The 16091-nt window shown below is 41.2% G+C and overlaps 6 protein-coding genes across 7 annotated transcripts; 2 read left to right on the top strand and 4 right to left on the bottom strand.

The window, feature by feature from the left end:
- Positions 1 to 320: 320 nt before the first annotated feature.
- On the bottom strand, positions 321 to 1980 carry LOC106305734 (GDSL esterase/lipase At3g26430). Its single transcript, XM_013742093.1, has 5 exons — positions 1685 to 1980; positions 1383 to 1592; positions 1126 to 1295; positions 778 to 1048; positions 321 to 701 (listed from the first exon to the last, which is right to left on the bottom strand). Exons 1-5 carry the CDS (start codon positions 1917 to 1919, stop codon positions 445 to 447), a joined length of 1143 nt encoding a protein of 380 aa, XP_013597547.1. The 5' UTR covers positions 1920 to 1980; the 3' UTR covers positions 321 to 444.
- A 768-nt stretch (positions 1981 to 2748) lies between these two features.
- Positions 2749 to 4365, bottom strand: LOC106305735 (glycine-rich RNA-binding protein RZ1A). Of its 2 annotated transcripts, XM_013742095.1 has the most exons (5): positions 4260 to 4319; positions 4048 to 4118; positions 3798 to 3924; positions 3104 to 3707; positions 2749 to 3016 (listed from the first exon to the last, which is right to left on the bottom strand). In XM_013742095.1, the coding sequence occupies exons 3-4, from the start codon at positions 3906 to 3908 to the stop codon at positions 3120 to 3122; spliced, it is 699 nt and encodes a 232-aa protein (XP_013597549.1). In that variant the 5' UTR covers positions 3909 to 3924; positions 4048 to 4118; positions 4260 to 4319; the 3' UTR covers positions 2749 to 3016; positions 3104 to 3119. The 2 variants fall into 2 exon arrangements, with proteins under 2 accessions (XP_013597549.1, XP_013597548.1); XM_013742094.1 differs by lacking the exon at positions 4048 to 4118 and having other exon boundaries at positions 4260 to 4365.
- A 136-nt stretch (positions 4366 to 4501) lies between these two features.
- LOC106305733 (tRNA (guanine(10)-N2)-methyltransferase homolog) lies at positions 4502 to 6522 on the top strand. Its single transcript, XM_013742092.1, has 6 exons — positions 4502 to 4754; positions 4827 to 5038; positions 5121 to 5438; positions 5512 to 5586; positions 5670 to 5744; positions 5830 to 6522. The coding sequence occupies exons 1-6, from the start codon at positions 4565 to 4567 to the stop codon at positions 6382 to 6384; spliced, it is 1425 nt and encodes a 474-aa protein (XP_013597546.1). The 5' UTR covers positions 4502 to 4564; the 3' UTR covers positions 6385 to 6522.
- LOC106305732 (pro-resilin-like) lies at positions 6511 to 9361 on the bottom strand. Its single transcript, XM_013742090.1, has 3 exons — positions 7977 to 9361; positions 6876 to 7304; positions 6511 to 6781 (listed from the first exon to the last, which is right to left on the bottom strand). The coding sequence occupies exons 1-3, from the start codon at positions 9155 to 9157 to the stop codon at positions 6757 to 6759; spliced, it is 1635 nt and encodes a 544-aa protein (XP_013597544.1). The 5' UTR covers positions 9158 to 9361; the 3' UTR covers positions 6511 to 6756.
- Positions 9362 to 10772: 1411 nt separating this feature from the next.
- Positions 10773 to 13910, bottom strand: LOC106301586 (uncharacterized protein At1g04910). Its single transcript, XM_013738032.1, has 11 exons — positions 13457 to 13910; positions 13292 to 13342; positions 13136 to 13226; positions 12926 to 13002; positions 12749 to 12837; positions 12458 to 12577; positions 12173 to 12289; positions 11929 to 12072; positions 11711 to 11834; positions 11439 to 11630; positions 10773 to 11356 (listed from the first exon to the last, which is right to left on the bottom strand). Exons 1-11 carry the CDS (start codon positions 13754 to 13756, stop codon positions 10997 to 10999), a joined length of 1665 nt encoding a protein of 554 aa, XP_013593486.1. The 5' UTR covers positions 13757 to 13910; the 3' UTR covers positions 10773 to 10996.
- A 210-nt stretch (positions 13911 to 14120) lies between these two features.
- On the top strand, positions 14121 to 14878 carry LOC106304151. The gene is made up of 2 exons (XM_013740548.1): positions 14121 to 14481; positions 14627 to 14878. Exons 1-2 carry the CDS (start codon positions 14189 to 14191, stop codon positions 14634 to 14636), a joined length of 303 nt encoding a protein of 100 aa, XP_013596002.1. The 5' UTR covers positions 14121 to 14188; the 3' UTR covers positions 14637 to 14878.
- Positions 14879 to 16091: the final 1213 nt, after the last annotated feature.

The raw sequence follows: 16091 nt of genomic DNA, 5'->3' as shown, positions 1-16091 counted from the left end.
GGGGGGGGGGGTGAGCAGTTTTTACTCTTGTTAAAAGAGAGAAGATGGTGAAAACGACAACAAAGCATTTGAATATTAAAGAGATAAGGTAAAAATGTGCACGTTTTAAAGAGTGAAAAACGGTTTTACCAAAATTTTACGAAACTTAGCTCTACCATTTGTCACTTATCTAATGGTCAATATTTTAAAAATATTAAAACTTCATGCTTTAAAGATTTGATAAATTATTTTCCGTTAATAATGTCTTTATTTAACTTGGTATATCTTACATTTTACCTAATAAACTTCCATTTCAGTGCTATAAAAGTATAATTAGAAAATTCAAATATAATATTATATATATAGTTGCCATTTCATTTTCGTGAGCTGATTTCGCAAATGGTACATACAAGCAAATTTATCTGTCCCCATTTTCAAAGGGCACTTTAGCCATATGATTGATATCTATCTTGTACAGGCAAACTTGAGAGGAATACAAGGATCTGAAAACACTCCGCTGTTTATCTGCTGAAAGATCCAACGGTTTGCAGTTCCAGTGAAATGCACGCCGTCCCAGTTTATTCTAACCGCCACGTCGTCACAAGACTTAGCAAGCACAGTCTCTTTCCCTTTCACCATATATTTAACTCCACATTTGATGAGTTTGTTGAAGTTGTACTTCCCACCATGTCCACAACAAGCAACCAGAGGATCTTTAAAACCTAAAACATAGGAAATAAACCATTAGAACCGGTCTAAACCGAGTCTTAGAGTCGTCACTTACGGTTTTGTACGTACCAAGTTTCTTGGCTTGAGTGATGAGAGTAAGCTTGATAGAGTAGACATCAACATAAGTGATTGAAGCTTTAGACAGATCTTTTCTTAACCCAACCACTCTCTTTTTGAGCTCTGAGTTGTAATACCGAGCAATCTCGTTGCGCGGAATTGCACAACCGTGCTTATCAATCTGAGATGCCGGTACGGACCACCGGTCCAAAACATAAGGTAAACAACCAATTGGAGCTGTGTTATGTATCCAAAATCTTCTTCCTCCACTCTTATACACCTTCTACAAGAACCAAAGACAGTTAATTCAGTTAAACAAAGTTAATGTATCTAGTGAACAGAGACTATCATTTCCCTTACACGAATGGCATTAGACAGCTGATCGAGAACATCTGGAATGTAAGCCTTGATCTGATCTGTTGTCATGTTGAGTTTTAATCCAGTAGTGAGATCGTTCTGACCAATGTCGAATGTGTACAATGCTTGAGAAAAATACTCTTTCCTCGGAAGTAAATGCCCGAACACGCCACCTATGTTTCAACTCAAAGACAAAGAAACTCGAATTTATAAAACATTCTGATATGACTTGGGAGCTTAAAGGTCCGAGCTTTGAGTACCTCGGTTGCGAATGAGTTGTGATCGAGTGACGAAGTCTGAGAACTGAACCAACTGAACGTCGAGAGAGATTGGGCTCGCACCGCTCTGAGAAATGGTGGTGTTCGGTGGCCGGACGGTGGATCCAGCGGTGGCGAAGTTCGCACCATGGCTGAAGTTTGAGCCGATGGAGTCTAGGAAAGCGTTTAGGTATGGCAAGCCTAACTCCTCCGCTGATATCAACAAATGGGTTGTGAGAAATTTCAGCAAAAGATTCGAACTTTAACATCGAAGATAAAAGAATGTGTGGTAAGTAAGTAAGCACCTATGAAGTCAACGATGAGTCGACCATCTGAGAACCGACCGGAAGGTGAGTGGAAGTAGGTTTGGCCATTCGGGTAAGGGGCTTGTCCGAAGGCGGCAGAGAGACCTCCTGTGTCGGAATTAGAGTCGCCGAAGTTGAAGATCGCCGGGAAACTACAGGTAGGAGAACAGAGTCGAGGATGTACGAGAAATGATGCTAATACGACAAACGTTATCAAGAACAGTTGAGTTTGCATTTTGTGTTTTCTGTTTTTTGTTTCGTCTTTTGCTTCTTCAGGTTAAAAAGCGCTCACTTGGCTACGTTGATAAGAGCCAAAAGAGGGAGCAAAGGTACTATTCTATTTAATGTTCAGTACGCTAATCCCGGCAGAACTCATGTGGCCGGCCTATTAAGTCTTTGTTTATACTAAAATGGTTGAATCACAAGAGCATCTAAATTATGTATGCATACAAATTACTAAAGTGGAATCAAAGCACGTACTAGATAAGGGTGCCAGATAGATAATTAAGAGTGGGACGGGACACGAGCAAAGAGACGAAGCGGACGGGACGCAGAGGCACGAAGTGAAGTAGTCAACCCACAACGAATAGATAAGATGTCCATATACTAGACGAGCCAGCAACGATCATGGCTCTATTGGAGACACGAAGAGAAGTGGAGAACCCACAAAGAATAAAGAGGTGCCCATTAACTAGACGAGCCAGCAACGACCTTGAGCTACAGCCTACAGGAACTTCTTTACTCCGAAGAAAATATTGGATTTTACTCGAACCATGAAACTATCTGTAATTGCACAAGGATCATTCTCTTTCTTTTTTCCCTGAAAAGTGACACAGACTATTCGTTGCTCATGAAGGAATGTGTTTTGAGTTCCACTAGCCAAGTATCAGCAACGTGTATAGTTTCCCAATTCCATCACAAATTTTGGCTAAACACAAGTATCACAGATATCCTGCATCATTTACCATAATCAATAAACGATATACCACCCAAATATAACAACATTTGAATTTTACCAAACGTGGACAATTGATTTCTGTAGAGATCAATCGCATACCTGAGGCTTTTGCAAATTTGTCGTTCATTAAGCATAAAGAGCACATCTTAAATTGTCTCAAACCAACACAAGGTTCCCATACGGACCAAACATATCAAAAGGAGAGCAGCACTTTTAAGAACATAGTCGACTCTTTGAGTTTTTATGGGCCAAAACAGAGACACATCTTCTTTCTTGAGCTATCCAACAAATACATTGACGAACAGACCATCCAGCGTAACTTTAACTTCGAACTTGACAAGAGAGCCGAAAGCAGAAACCTTCCACTTCTTTCACTGCGAAATAAGATGTGCAGAATCTTCAATTCAATGATAACTATAATGCTATGAAAGAGAAAGTTGAATAACCTAAAGCATGCATACCCTTTGGAGTAGAATTTTAGTGAAACCCTCCAGCTCTGGGGCGATCGTATGGAGCACGACTGTGCCTCTCTCCTCCAGGACCTCCACGGCTGCCACCATCCCTGCTACGACCTCCAGAGCGATCGCCATTGCGATCAGGTCCATAGCGATCCCTACCACCATCCCTACCATACCTATCTTCCTTTGCACCATACCTGTCATCCTTTGCACTGTACCTATCGTCCTTTGAGCTGTACCTATCGTCCTTCGCACCGTACCTATCGTCCCTCGAGCTGTACCTTCCCCCACCACCTCTACCGGATTCATCAGGACACTCCCTTGCAAAATGTCCAGGCTTGCCACATTTAAAGCAATCTCCACCACCTGAACCTCGCCCACCAGAGGGACGGCTACGGTCACGGTCATACCCACGGTCACGGCTGCGGTCACCATCATGATCCCTGCCTGACCCACCCTGAAGCGGCTGAGCTTTATCAACAGTTATAGTCCGCCCATCCAAATCCATCCCATTCATCGCTGCAATAGCTTCATCCATAGCTTTCTTCTCATCAAAAGTGATGAACCCAAAACCACGGGAACGTCCAGAGAACTTGTCAAGAACCACCTGATATCACATATAAGGTTATTATCTCTCATGAGTTCTCAGGTACCAATGCACATAGTCAATAATACAAGAGATCGAAAGATACATTACCTTGGCCTCAAGGAGGTGACCATACTTCTCAAAGGCATCTCTGAGGCCACGATCAGACGTTGACCACGCAAGGCCACCAATGAAGCAGCGGTACTCTACCTCTTCTGACATCTTCTTCTACAACACACTGCCAAATTTTTGTATGAAGAAAAATAAATACGACTCCCAAAAGATCCAGTAAGCAGCATCGTAGTGAAGGGAGAGCTAAACAAAGAAACTTAGAACAGCGAGGAGACAATGATTCACGAACCGAATCTGATCTTGTTCTCTACCATTATAGCAAAACATCAGGATATATTTGAAGCTGATTTCAATTGAAACCTATTATCAAAGAGCATATCTAAACAGTGTGATTGTACGACAAGGCTTGAGCAAACCATAGAAAACTCGAATCACAATAGGAAACAAAGTCATACAGTCGAATCAATACAAACAAAGTTAGGAAGAACCAATAAATCCTACCAGAGAGAGCGGAGAAGATGAGATCTGATCGTGATTCGCGACGTAAACCCTAATTTTCTGACAAGATGAGAAGCAGGCTTTAAAACACACACATGAAGCAAAAGTCTTATCGTCTTATTCGCTATCTCGCGGGGGTAATTTCGTCATCTCCTCTAAGTGTATATTGGGCCGTCTGCATTAATGGGCTTATAATGGGCCTTTAAAGAGGGTTCTACGAGAGGTTTTAGTCGCCGTCGACGCCTTTCTCCGTCTTCGTCTCCTTCTTCGCAGCTCTCTTAGGGTTTCGGATTTGGGGGAAAAAAGCAATGTGGTTTCTATGTGTCTTCTACCACAGGCTACTAGACTTCAGAAAGCCAGAGGTGGAAGCTTTAGCCGAACTCTTCGGAGAGGATGAGTCTATCCAGTGGCGTCTTCCCGAGCATCACCATAACGATACTCCATTCCACTTCGTCCATCTTTCTTCCGAAGAAATCGCACAGAACATCGCCAAGAGAAGTATGATTCTTTCCTTCTCACCTTTCTTCCCTTTGTTTTGCTGTTTCTCAAACAAAAATGGTGTTAGTGTAGGCATTTTGGTGAAGGGAATGTATGAGCTTTGGGGTGAAGGAACTTGCTACGAAGAGCTTAAAGACTCCATCCAAAGCTTCCCTGATTCTCGCAAGCTCCCGTTCCTCACTTCTGATTCCACCTTTAGGATCTCTGTTGAAACTTTCAGAAAGGCTCTGACTTTCGATGAGCAGAAGGAGAGAATCCATTCACTTACTTATATCCCCTTCGAGGTCTAATTTGCCTTCTTGTTTGATTCTCTTATGGTGTTTTTGTTTCTTTATAGTGAACGTTTTGGTGTTTTGATTATTGCAGGGGAAGGTTAACTTGAAGAACCCAGATCACAACTTTTTCCTCATGGAAATGGATGAATCTGAAGAGAGCAATGGACTTCCACCTATTGTTCAGAGAAGAATCTTTTTTGGGAGGGAGGTTGGTTTTGCTGACAGGAAGCTTTTGCCGACTTTTCAGCTGAAGTCTCGTACTTACCTTGGCCCAACTGCTATGGACGCTGAGATGGCCTTCTTGATGGCTAATCAAGCTAAAGCGTCTTCTGGGAAACTTGTGTATGACCCTTTTGTTGGTACAGGGAGCATTCTTGTTTCTGCTGCACGTTTTGGCGCAATGACAATGGTTTGTTACCTCCCTTAGTTTCTTGATACCCCCGTACTTGGATCTGGAACTGATAGAAGGGTTATTGTTTTAGGGTGCAGATATTGATATCAGAGTAGTTCGTGATGGACGTGGTCCTGACTGTAATGTTTGGAGCAATTTCAAGCAGGTTGGTGCTGTAACTTCTCCCTGTTATGTCTCTTTCTTTCATTTTGATATCTCGGATTCTTACATCTACTATGGCGTATGCAGTATGGACTACCTGCGCCAGTTGCTTTGCTTAGAATGGATAATAACGTTCCTCCTTGGCGTTCCGGGCTTAAGGAGGTAATATACTCTTATTTTTTCACTATCTTCTCTGGGATTTTGAGTTGAGATCGCCAGTTTATGTCTTCTGTGTTCATTTGTCCAGATCTTTGATGCGATTATTTGCGATCCACCTTACGGAGTTCGTGCTGGTGGACGCAAATCCGGTGGCAGGAAAATCCTTAGAGGGACAGTGGATCCTTACACTGTTCCTGAAGACAAAAGAACAGGCCACATTCCGTCCACCGGTGCATATAGTCTAGTGGAGTGTGTTCATGATCTGCTTCACCTTGCTGCAAGAATGCTGGTGATGAAAGGCAGGCTTGTCTTTTTCTTCCCGGTTCTGAGAGATGAGAGTGGCAGTGAGGTTAAGTTTCCCGAGCACCCGTGTTTCAAGTTGGTTGCTGTCTCTGAACAGATCTTGAGCTCGAGATACAGTCGTGTTCTGCTAACCATGGTGAAAGTAGAGCCATATAGTGAAGAGATTGAAGAAGCTGCTCGTTTAATGCATTTAGAGTTTAGAGAGAATCATCTCAAGTGGTTAGAGGAAGGTAATATCCATTCCTCTGTGTTTAAACCTTCTACTGATTCTTCCCAGATTCAAACGGAGTCCAAAACCTTTAAAGATCCTAAACCTAAGTATAGAGGGAAGTATGTGTAACAGAACAGCGTAAGCATTGAGTTTTGTGTTCTTTCTGTTGTATTTTGTTTGATTTAAGGTTGAACGTTGTTCTGACTTTGTTGTGAAGATGTGTTTCCCATTTTCCAATACAAATCAACTTTTGAGTTTGCTGGCAAACAAACATGTCTTTAAAAAGTAAAACAAAAGAGACATTCTCTTGAGACACGTCTTCGCTTACAAGAAGACCAAAACAAAACAACAAAGCTCTGATTCCGAAGATGAAACAACAAAAAGGAACAAAGATTAGAGTGTATACTTCAAGGAGATGATAAATTTTTATTACTACAAATTAACGCCTGACAGGGACCCCTGTCAGAACATCTAACATTTGGCTGGTCTTCGTTTCCTTCTTTACCATCCTTCCCTAGACGACGGCCTGTCAGAACCAGAGATTTCAGAAATTAGTATAACACTGATACCTGAAAGAAGATGAGCCTAAATGCAAACATCTTTGTACAAAATATACAAACCTGTTGCTGAAGAATCCACGCTCTTTGCTTCCTTGGAAGTTTCTTCTCTGATCATCGGCAGGTCTTACCCAGGCATCAACTGCGCCACGAGATCTAGGTCTCTCTGTGGACTCAAAACTTCTGGATTCATCGATTGATCCAGAACGGGAATGTGTTCTTTCCGAGTAAGAACCGGTTCTGCCTGCACCAGACCCGGGTCTCTCAACTGGTTTCTGCCTGAACCTGACTTTGTCGTCCAGCTCACGGGTTAGTATTTCCAGAGCTTTCTCTTTGCCACGTAGAGTTTCTGGTAAATCATGGTGATTATTATTATTAGTGCCAGGTTCTTGATCAGATTGCTTGATCTCTGGAGCAATGGATTCCTTCTCGAGTTTTTTCCTTAGTTCTTCAATCTCCTCCTTTAACATCTTCTCTTCTTCTGTTTCAGGCCTGGAAAAAATTGGTTTTCACAAAACAGAGATCAATAGCCGATTCGCATCAAGCTAAAAAGGAAAGGCATCACAGAGTTCTATAACATCGGGATCACACAAGAAGCATCTCAAAACTTTCATATAGGCACAGACAATAGCATGCATAAACCTAAGGAAAATTCAGTTCAGATAACCACAAAGAGAAAGAAGAGTAAGTTATCTAACAGGTTTCGGAACTCTAATCAGTTCACAAAAAGGCTGAATAAAAATTGAAATTATCAAAAAGAATTCTCCATCGAATAAACATCGAAGTTCATATTTTTGGCAAGATCTGGAACTCATAGACACCTAATAACAAGTTAACAAAACAAAACCATAAAGACTCTATAACGGAAGTACACACAAACCCTTCAAACAAAAGCCACTGAAGATCTGAAACCTAAAGCAGAAATGGCAAATTATTCATGTTCACTGTTCCATATCTTTTTATGTACAAAGATCCAACTACATAACGATGGACTTGTGACTTAATAAATCAAGCAGTTAAATGTTACTTCAGAATTTGTAATTTTGTCATTTAAGCATTGGTCAAGTAGAAAATCAATATTCAGATAACTGCAGCAAGCAACATAGAAATGAAACAGATCCAAAACCCTCGGCAAAATATAAAAAAGTACAGATGAACAAGAACCTGTCAACTCTGCGATGCTCAAGTTCCATATCCATCTTGCGCCAATCTTTCCCTCGTTCCTCCAGCAACACTTCTCGAGGCTTCGCATCCCCAAAAGGATTCACCTTTGGTCTCGGTTTCACCACATTATTCAACCCCAAAGTCTCAGACCTGTTAGACTGAGCACTAGAAGGTCTGCTCGACTGTGCGCTCGTAGGCCTGCTCGTTTGAGAACCTCCTTTCTTAGCCTCAATCTCCGAGTCAAGCTTCTTCCAGTCCAAACCTTTCTCCGCCAAAACCTCCTCCCTTGGCCTAGCTGCCCCAAACGGGCTCGGCTTACTCGTCTTAGCACCAGCTGGTGGAGTCTCACTCGCTCCTCCTGAGTCAACTTTTCGTGGCTCCAAAACCAAACGACGACGTTCCTCCTGAACACCACCAACGGCTACTCCTCTAGGCCAACGGTCAGGTTCACGTCCTGAATCACCGTAACCGGACCCAAATGTAGATGATCTAACCGGAGCTTGTCTTTTCCCTGCAGCCCAGTTATCAGTTTCGTCAGCTTTGGAGAATCCACCACCGCCATAACTGCCACCACCTCCACCACCGCCGTTAAAACTACCACCGCCACCGCCTCCGAGGCCACCATAACGACTACCCTGACGCCCTTGATCAAAAGGAATCGACTTTTTCCCTTTCCCCCAATCATCAACCTCATCAGCTCTCGAAGACTGCGGAAACTCCGAAACCCTAGGCGAACCTCCTCTCCTATCATCATCAAACCCACCACCATACGGTCTCCTTCCCCCACCACCACCACCACCACCACCCCAAGAACCTTCGGAATCATTCCGATCTCTCCCCATCCCACCAGAACGACCTCCGTAAGAAGAGAACCCACCGCCCAACCGTCCAGGCTGCATCTCGTCCTCCGAGCGTTGCCTAGGACCAGTAGGCAGCTGAAGAATCTCTTGCTGCGTCAACCCAACGGAGTTTCTACCTGCAGGCGCCGCGTAAGCACCAAACTCAGAGAGAGTCATCTTCTTCTTCTTCTTAGACTTAACATTGCTCGCTGCCTCCTTCAAGCTAGGAAAACTCTGCACATCCGCCGCGGTTGCCGAAGCTTCCGCCGCCTGCTCTTCATCTGCCTTCTCCGCTTCGTCCGCCCACGCCCCGATTCCAATCCCTCCCCAAGGCTTCGACATATCTGAATTTTTTTCTCAGATCTGAAAAGTTGCTTTGCTTGTGTGAAACAGAGAGATCTAATTCGCGAAATTCAAATCGAAAAAGTGGGAATTAAGATCTAGGGTTTCGATGAAAGCTTTGATCTACAGAAGAAACCGTTCGGGAGATTATTCCTTTTGCGTGAAGATGAAAACTTAATTTTCAATCGTAAAGAAAATGGGATTTATTCCTCCTTTGCATGCTTCTCAACGAAGGAGAGATGGATGGGAAATCGAGAGTCACGCGTTGGAAAAGCGCGTGAGGAAGACGCACCACTGAAAAACGAGAGCTTGAAGGAAGTTACGGCTTGAGTGTGTGGTCACGCTACGTTTTAAAGTAAGTGACGGTTGACTGTACGAAATGAACGGTCAAGAATGTATCATCTATTAACTCATTTTAACCAACTTTTTAAAAATTGTAATGACATAATTATTACGGCCAATTAGTTAGGTGATTAATTAGGCATGTGGCTATGATTTTTTATATTCAGACATAAATCTATTGTTTTTTCTTTTTCTTCTTCTGAAATCTAAATAAGTATTACATTAAAAGCACTCTGTTACTTAGAGTAATACCGAAAGCTGCTACTCTCTCCGTTTCAGAATAGATGATGTTTTATAAGGTTTTTATTGTTTCATAATAGATGATGTTCTGATATATTTATATTATTTTTAATTTTATTGAAAATGTATAGCAAATTAGATATTTCAGTCATTTATGTAATTGGTTGAATGATTTTTAAATTATATTTTTAAAACTAATTTTTAGAAAAAAATAAATTTCTTAATCTTTGTGCATTGAAGTAAAACATCATGTATTGTGAAACGGAAGAAGTATTTTTTAAGGAAAAAAGTCCAAATAAACAAAAGTTATAATCATTACCTAAATAATTGATATTGTATGTTGCTTTCTGATTATTATTATGAGCAGTGTTATTGAAGCATAGAGTATTATATAATAGAATGAACTCTATTTTCATTAGGCTAAAGATGAAACATCACTATATGATGAGAAGGCACATTAAATCGATACTGTATCGCTATATCATTAGGAATTTATGTTGATCTGACAGTAATGCATGGCTACAGTGGAGAAAGAACAGACCATGATCCATGAGATTCGACTTGAATCGATACTGAATCTTTTGTTGGTCCGAAATCTTTGCCTCTCCATAGCTCGTGGCTCTTACACGAGGCTCCATCAAGATTCTTATTGTTCTAAAAAGCCTTGGCAATGTGTTTTTTATCTTGGCTGATATTGTTGTCTCTTTTTTCCCGTGGCAATTCAAGAATTAGGAACATCATCGGAGTTAGTTTCGGCTGCATAAGAAAGATTAGTAACAATCAACAGATATGATCCATCAATATACTATACTTTTCCATGATAATTAGTCTGGGTCTTTCTATGGATCTACAATACCTAATTTAAAAAAAAAAAAAATTAGAAGAAAGGGGATCTCGTGGGTCTCCCAACGAATGTGTTGAGTTCTCATTTGGGAGAGAGACCAATGTGTTCCCTTGTTCTTCTGCAAAGTCATCTTCTTTCATATTTGTAATCTCAAATCGAAGTTTCAAACAAACGTTTAAACATGTCTCAAAGCTCAAAGTATCTTTGTATTTTTTTTCTTCACTAGCAACTTTACATAATATCAAAATCATTACAAAGATAAGGCTTTAAAGGGTTAAAAATAAGGGAAAAAGAAAAAAAAACAAACTACCAAATCTCTAGTCTCTTGCTCCTCGGACAAATCCAGACCAAACTCATCTCCTCTTCATTTTATCTTAAAGCCAATCAGCTCACAATGCAAAACAAAAGCATCATCAAGCCTTACACATACATGGAGTGAGAGGATTCTCCCAAAGATCGTAGTTAGGGAAAGTTTCTTCAGGCAAACCGGTCCGTGTTTGATGGGTTACAACTACATCTTCCACAAACGTTGCCCATCCCATGTAAGGATCCCCAAATGATTTCGACATTAACCCTTTATCTGGTTTGATTGATTTCTGGCGATGACCCATGTATCTCCTTGCTCCGATGATCAGTTTTGCAAAGTTTCCACCGTGCGTCATCACAAACACATCTGACTTCAAACACACCAAGAAATCTAGAGCAGCCAGGCTTGTTACGTGCTTTCTAAAGCTTGCTAGTTCCTCTTTGCCTGCTAAATCCTCCTTTGTTACCTGGTTTTAAAAGGAAGATTGTGTGAGAGAGAGAGACTAAGCTTCCTGACTAATGGTGATAGATTGGGTTCGGTGTTCTTACCAAATTTGGGAACATGTTTCTTAGTGGAGCCATACGGTTTTGGCCACCATAGACTTGACCAGATGCTACATAGATTTGTGTTTCTTTTGGATAACCCATTGCACGTAGGATCACAGCAACTTCTCCTGGCTCAAGAGGGCATCGTCCTTCTTTGCGCTTCTGCAAGGCGAGCTGCCAGAGATGGGAACCATTCTGCAATACATGTCAAACAAATTAGCTAAGCCAGCGCTTGAGGCACCAAATACAAGTTATCAAACACTTTAAAAGGTCACCTTGAAGCGCCGAGGCCATTCCTTTTGTCTGTATTCTGCCATTCTAGCTTTCTCTTCCCTTGTTCCCACAAAATCACAAAACGATAAACCAACCATGCCTTTCTCGAATCTAAGATGAAGAGCCCTTCAAAACAGAGAAAAGATATGGTCTTGAGTCAAAAAGATGCTTTCAAGTCTCAAGTTAAAAAACAAAGTTCTTGATGTCTGATATCTCATACATATAGGGATTTGGATTTCCAGTACGGTTTCTCATTCTTGAAACAAGTGAATCAGCCATCTGCTCTATCTCTGGGAGAAATTTGAGGGCGTGATAGTTTACACGGCAGCGTAACCTGTTGATTTCTTGAGGTACATTGTCGTACCTGAAAATTTTACAGCACCACAAGGATAATATCATCCATCTGTGTAGACAAAAAATTTCCAAAAGTCTGAGACCTTAACTAGAGGATATAGATTATATACCCAAGTCGATCTACAAAAGGCTTCAAGGCCATTATTTTCTTCTCCTTTATTCGTGGCAAAACATTGTCTATATAGAACTGGGCTGCCGCATATTTGGGAATGTTTTTGACTGTTCTTCTGCAGGAGGACAAGTAAGAAACTCGGTCAAAGTCTTATCTAATTTCAAAAAGTATTGATCCACTTTAAACCAGATATACACAAAAGGAGGACCAGATGACGCCATAAACCTATAAGCTCACTTTTGAAACCTTCAAACAAATAAATAAAGAGTTGAAAAAAGCAAACCTTATACTAGAGAATAACTCTGCTTTGTCAGTGAACCAGTCAGGTATATCTCTAACGATTCGGACATCATCCTTCAAGTAATCAATAAAATGATCCACATCAAAAATGTCTTCAAATTTCCTGCAGTTGAAAGTTCACATATTCAGTTAGCCTTAAAAGAAAATAAAAGAGAGTAGCTGACTCCTTATTCCTTGTGCTCAAATAGTCGTAACTAGAATACAAAGTAGCACCAGTGAGTAGAAACTCAGAAAAATAATTCAAGAGGAGAAATAAATATCTGAGTAAGCTTACGTTTGGTCTTTCCAAATTTGATCCTGCTTCAGTACTGGTAGAATCAGAGTTGCATTCATTATCTTGGCAACAGCTACAGCATTACAGATCTAGAGGAAAAAAAAAACATTTGCATATTGATCCAAGACAAAGCAGCGGAAAAAGGAAAAGTAGAAAAAAAACATGGAAGATACGTACAGCAATACGCTGCTGATTCAAACCACCCTCGGCATGAATGAAAACATATCCATTTGTTTCATTCTCAGGAAGAAGATCTGAAAAATAAAGTTAAATGACATTTGCTAATAAGCTGACATCAAACAAACGGTTCTCAAAACTTTCACAAAAAGACATATCTGGAGAAGAAAAAAGCCAAAGCCAATGGAGATCCCTTCTAGTTCTTAATACCTGAGACTCCACCAATCCGCCGCTCAGCACAAGGCTTCCAAGAAGTAGTTGCAGACAAAGGATTCTCCCAGGGAGAAGGTGACTCTTTTACCTACAAAAGGAAACAAATACTCTTACGCCTTTGACAAAATACAAACCAAAGTTTGATACACTTACATGAGGACAGTTCAGCACAATCCCATCTTTCTTACACAAGTACGGTGCATTCTGCAGCAAACATAGAGAAAAAGTATTCACAATCCCAAATCGATTCAACAGTTTGAACATATATCAAAAAGCACGGATGATCTCGATCCCGTAGATCGAAAGAAAAAGACTTACCAAGTGATTAACGATCCCGTAAACAGAGATCAAGCTCGCAACGGCGAGAATCAATATCAAAAGAAGCGAAATCTTATTCTTCTGAGGAGAAACCCTAAGATCGTCGCCGAGGAAAGGAAACAGAGAGTGAAACCCAGATACCGACCAGATCGGACGGTGACGTGGGCGCCCGTCTTCGTCGTCTCCGCCGTTGGGTGAGTGATCGTGCACGTGGGGAGAAGACGAGTCCTCGTCTCCGACGCGCAGCGGAGAGGAAGAAGATCGGCTCCCGGCGGAGCTCGAGTGCCGCAACTCCGCCATTGCTCGCCGAGGGCTAAAAGTCGCCAGCTTTACTTATCGATTCCTTCTCTCTAAATCTCAATCTCAGTGGATAGCTAACAGTTTCTTCAGTTTACTGTTGGAGACGATGCAATGGTGAGGAAGAAGAAGCTTGGAGAGACTCTCAAAAACACTTGTTTGTTGTTCACTTCATAGTCAACACTCTCTAATTCAGGCAGAGGGTTAGTTTATTAAATATTTATAAACACATCCCCATAGTTTATTATAATTACGTAACTATCCCTTAGTTCTCTTATTTGTCTCATTTCCTCTATTTACAAAATAGATCCCTATAATTTAATATAACAACATAACCACCCCTAAAGTCTCTGATTTGTCTCATTTCCTCAATCGCTAAGCCCTTTCTTTAACCTAGTCGTCATTCATTCTCCAATCATCACTCTCTCGGGGAAGATGAACACGATAGCGAAGCGGGTTACGGGACTAGTGACTCGGTCGAGTCAGAGCCAGCTGCAGCAGGAGAGAGGGATAAGGGTGAAGGTGTTCTCAGGGGATCTGGACAAGGCGCTGACGATTCTGCAGAGGAAGATGCAGTCGAGCGGGATGGAGAGGCTGATCAAAGCGCAGCAGACGCATCACATAAAGAACTCGGAGAAGAAGGTTCTCGCTAGGAAGAATCTTGAACGGAAGGTCAAATCCATTGACTTTGCTCGCAAACTCCAGTCCATCCTCATCAAGAAAGTCAGGTATAATACTCACGCTTGCTCTCTCCAGAACATACACTGTAGGAATCTTCGCTTAGAACATTGTTGCAGAATAAGCTGTGTGGCTATAATAGGATTCAACAGATTTGTAATGTGTAACGGTTTCTCTCATGTTCTTTCTTTGCAGAGGTTTATGAGACCTGAGCCGAAACGACGGTGTTGCTATAACCATTCATCATCTTTCTTTACATTACATTTTCGGGGAATGAATCTTGATCAGTGCTAGTATCTGTGTGATATATCAACAGTTGTGATCCAGATTTTTTTTTCATTTTCATTTTTTTTATGAATGAACTCATTTTGGAATTGGTATAATCCTGGATTACTGTTAGTTGTTTACTCTATGAATAATGCTTTTCTATAATCAACTTCAGATTCATGAAGTACGTTTACTCTCTCGAAGTTTGTTTATGAGATCTGTCATGTGCCCCTTGTAATGACTGCGAGCCTCTCTACAATTGTATTGTTTTTTTCTGTTCCAGTCATTATTTATGCCACTACATAGTAGTGAAAAACTCATTGAGGAGGGGGTAGCCGGGTAGGCAACAACATCTCCTTTTATAAAGTTCTTAATGTTATAAAAAGAACTGGTATTTTATTGTATCGCAGGAATTTAAATAAAGGCGAACTTTTATACCTGTAGAAATTTTTAACACTGATAGAAAGAGTTTATTAGAGAGAGAAGAGAAGTTTGAGGTGTGATTACAAATGAACGAAAACGTACGTATATATAGAAAAAAATTTACTGTGCAAATAGTGCAGCGGGTCCCACATCTTTTTATATTTTCAAACATTACGGCTCCTCCTCCTTTCTTTGACTTTCGTAACACTCCCCCTTGGGGGCCGGTGTCACTATCCGATCTCGCTTAACGTCTTTGTTGCCTCGTTAAAAACCTTTCTCGTAAAACCCAATGGGAAAAACCATAGTAAGGTAAAAAGAGTACAACCACGTAAGCTCCCCCTCGAATGAACAGTCATAGATCCTTCTGATGGCGCATCCCAATGTTATGGATGTGTTTTCTGAATACCGAGGTAGGGAGTGATTTTGTGAAGAGGTCGGCTGCATTGTCGCTTTTGATATATCCTTCCTTCGTTTGAGCAACACATGCCGCGTTATCTTCATATAGAATAGTTGGCTCCGTATTTTCGTCAATCCCGCTGCTTGAACTGATGTGTCAGCTTATTAATCTTAGCCATACACATTCTCTGCTTGCTTCATGGAGTGCAATGATCTCAGCATGATTTGAAGAAGTAGCCACGAGCGTTTGTTTCTGGGAACGCCAAGATATAGCAGTGCCTCCGATCGTAAAAACGTATCCTGTTTGCGATCGGGCTTTGTGTGGATCTGAAAGATATCCTGCATCTGCAAAACCAACCATTTGACCTTTTGAATTTTTAGGATAAAACAAGCCTAAATCAATGGTCCCTTGGAGGTAACGAAAAACATGTTTAATTCCATTCCAATGTCTTCGCGTAGGAGACGAACTCAATATCGCTAAAAGATTAACGGCAAAAGATATGTCAGGTCGAGTACAATTTGCAAGATACATAAGAGCTCCAATTGCACTTAAGTATGGAGTTTCAGGACCAAG

Source organism: Brassica oleracea, chromosome C7 (genome assembly GCF_000695525.1).
Source record: "Brassica oleracea var. oleracea cultivar TO1000 chromosome C7, BOL, whole genome shotgun sequence".
NCBI lineage: Eukaryota > Viridiplantae > Streptophyta > Magnoliopsida > Brassicales > Brassicaceae > Brassica > Brassica oleracea.
This window is presented reverse-complemented; position numbering and strand designations above follow the sequence as displayed.

Bases quoted from the DNA above. Each gene is read 5' to 3' on its own strand.
- LOC106304151 (XM_013740548.1), top strand. From the start codon at position 14,189: ATGAACACGATAGCGAAGCGGGTTACGGGACTAGTGACTCGGTCGAGT.
- LOC106305733 (XM_013742092.1), top strand. From the start codon at position 4,565: ATGTGGTTTCTATGTGTCTTCTACCACAGGCTACTAGACTTCAGAAAG. The intron at 5,439-5,511 runs GTTTGTTACCTC...TTATTGTTTTAG, and splicing joins GTTTTGGCGCAATGACAATG to GGTGCAGATATTGATATCAG. The intron at 5,587-5,669 runs GTTGGTGCTGTA...TGGCGTATGCAG, and splicing joins TTTGGAGCAATTTCAAGCAG to TATGGACTACCTGCGCCAGT.
- LOC106305734 (XM_013742093.1), bottom strand. From the start codon at position 1,919: ATGCAAACTCAACTGTTCTTGATAACGTTTGTCGTATTAGCATCATTT. The intron at 1,296-1,382 runs GTACTCAAAGCT...GTTGAAACATAG, and splicing joins ACAACTCATTCGCAACCGAG to GTGGCGTGTTCGGGCATTTA. The intron at 702-777 runs GTACGTACAAAA...CCTATGTTTTAG, and splicing joins CACTCAAGCCAAGAAACTTG to GTTTTAAAGATCCTCTGGTT.
- LOC106305732 (XM_013742090.1), bottom strand. From the start codon at position 9,157: ATGTCGAAGCCTTGGGGAGGGATTGGAATCGGGGCGTGGGCGGACGAA. The intron at 7,305-7,976 runs GTTCTTGTTCAT...AATTTTTTCCAG, and splicing joins GAGCATCGCAGAGTTGACAG to GCCTGAAACAGAAGAAGAGA. The intron at 6,782-6,875 runs GTTTGTATATTT...TGGTTCTGACAG, and splicing joins CGTGGATTCTTCAGCAACAG to GCCGTCGTCTAGGGAAGGAT.
- LOC106301586 (XM_013738032.1), bottom strand. From the start codon at position 13,756: ATGGCGGAGTTGCGGCACTCGAGCTCCGCCGGGAGCCGATCTTCTTCC. The intron at 12,578-12,748 runs GTAAGCTTACTC...TTTCAACTGCAG, and splicing joins CAAATTTGGAAAGACCAAAC to GAAATTTGAAGACATTTTTG. The intron at 12,073-12,172 runs GTATATAATCTA...TAAAATTTTCAG, and splicing joins CCTTTTGTAGATCGACTTGG to GTACGACAATGTACCTCAAG.
- LOC106305735 (XM_013742094.1), bottom strand. From the start codon at position 3,908: ATGTCAGAAGAGGTAGAGTACCGCTGCTTCATTGGTGGCCTTGCGTGG. The intron at 3,708-3,797 runs GTAATGTATCTT...ATGTGATATCAG, and splicing joins GTCACCTCCTTGAGGCCAAG to GTGGTTCTTGACAAGTTCTC.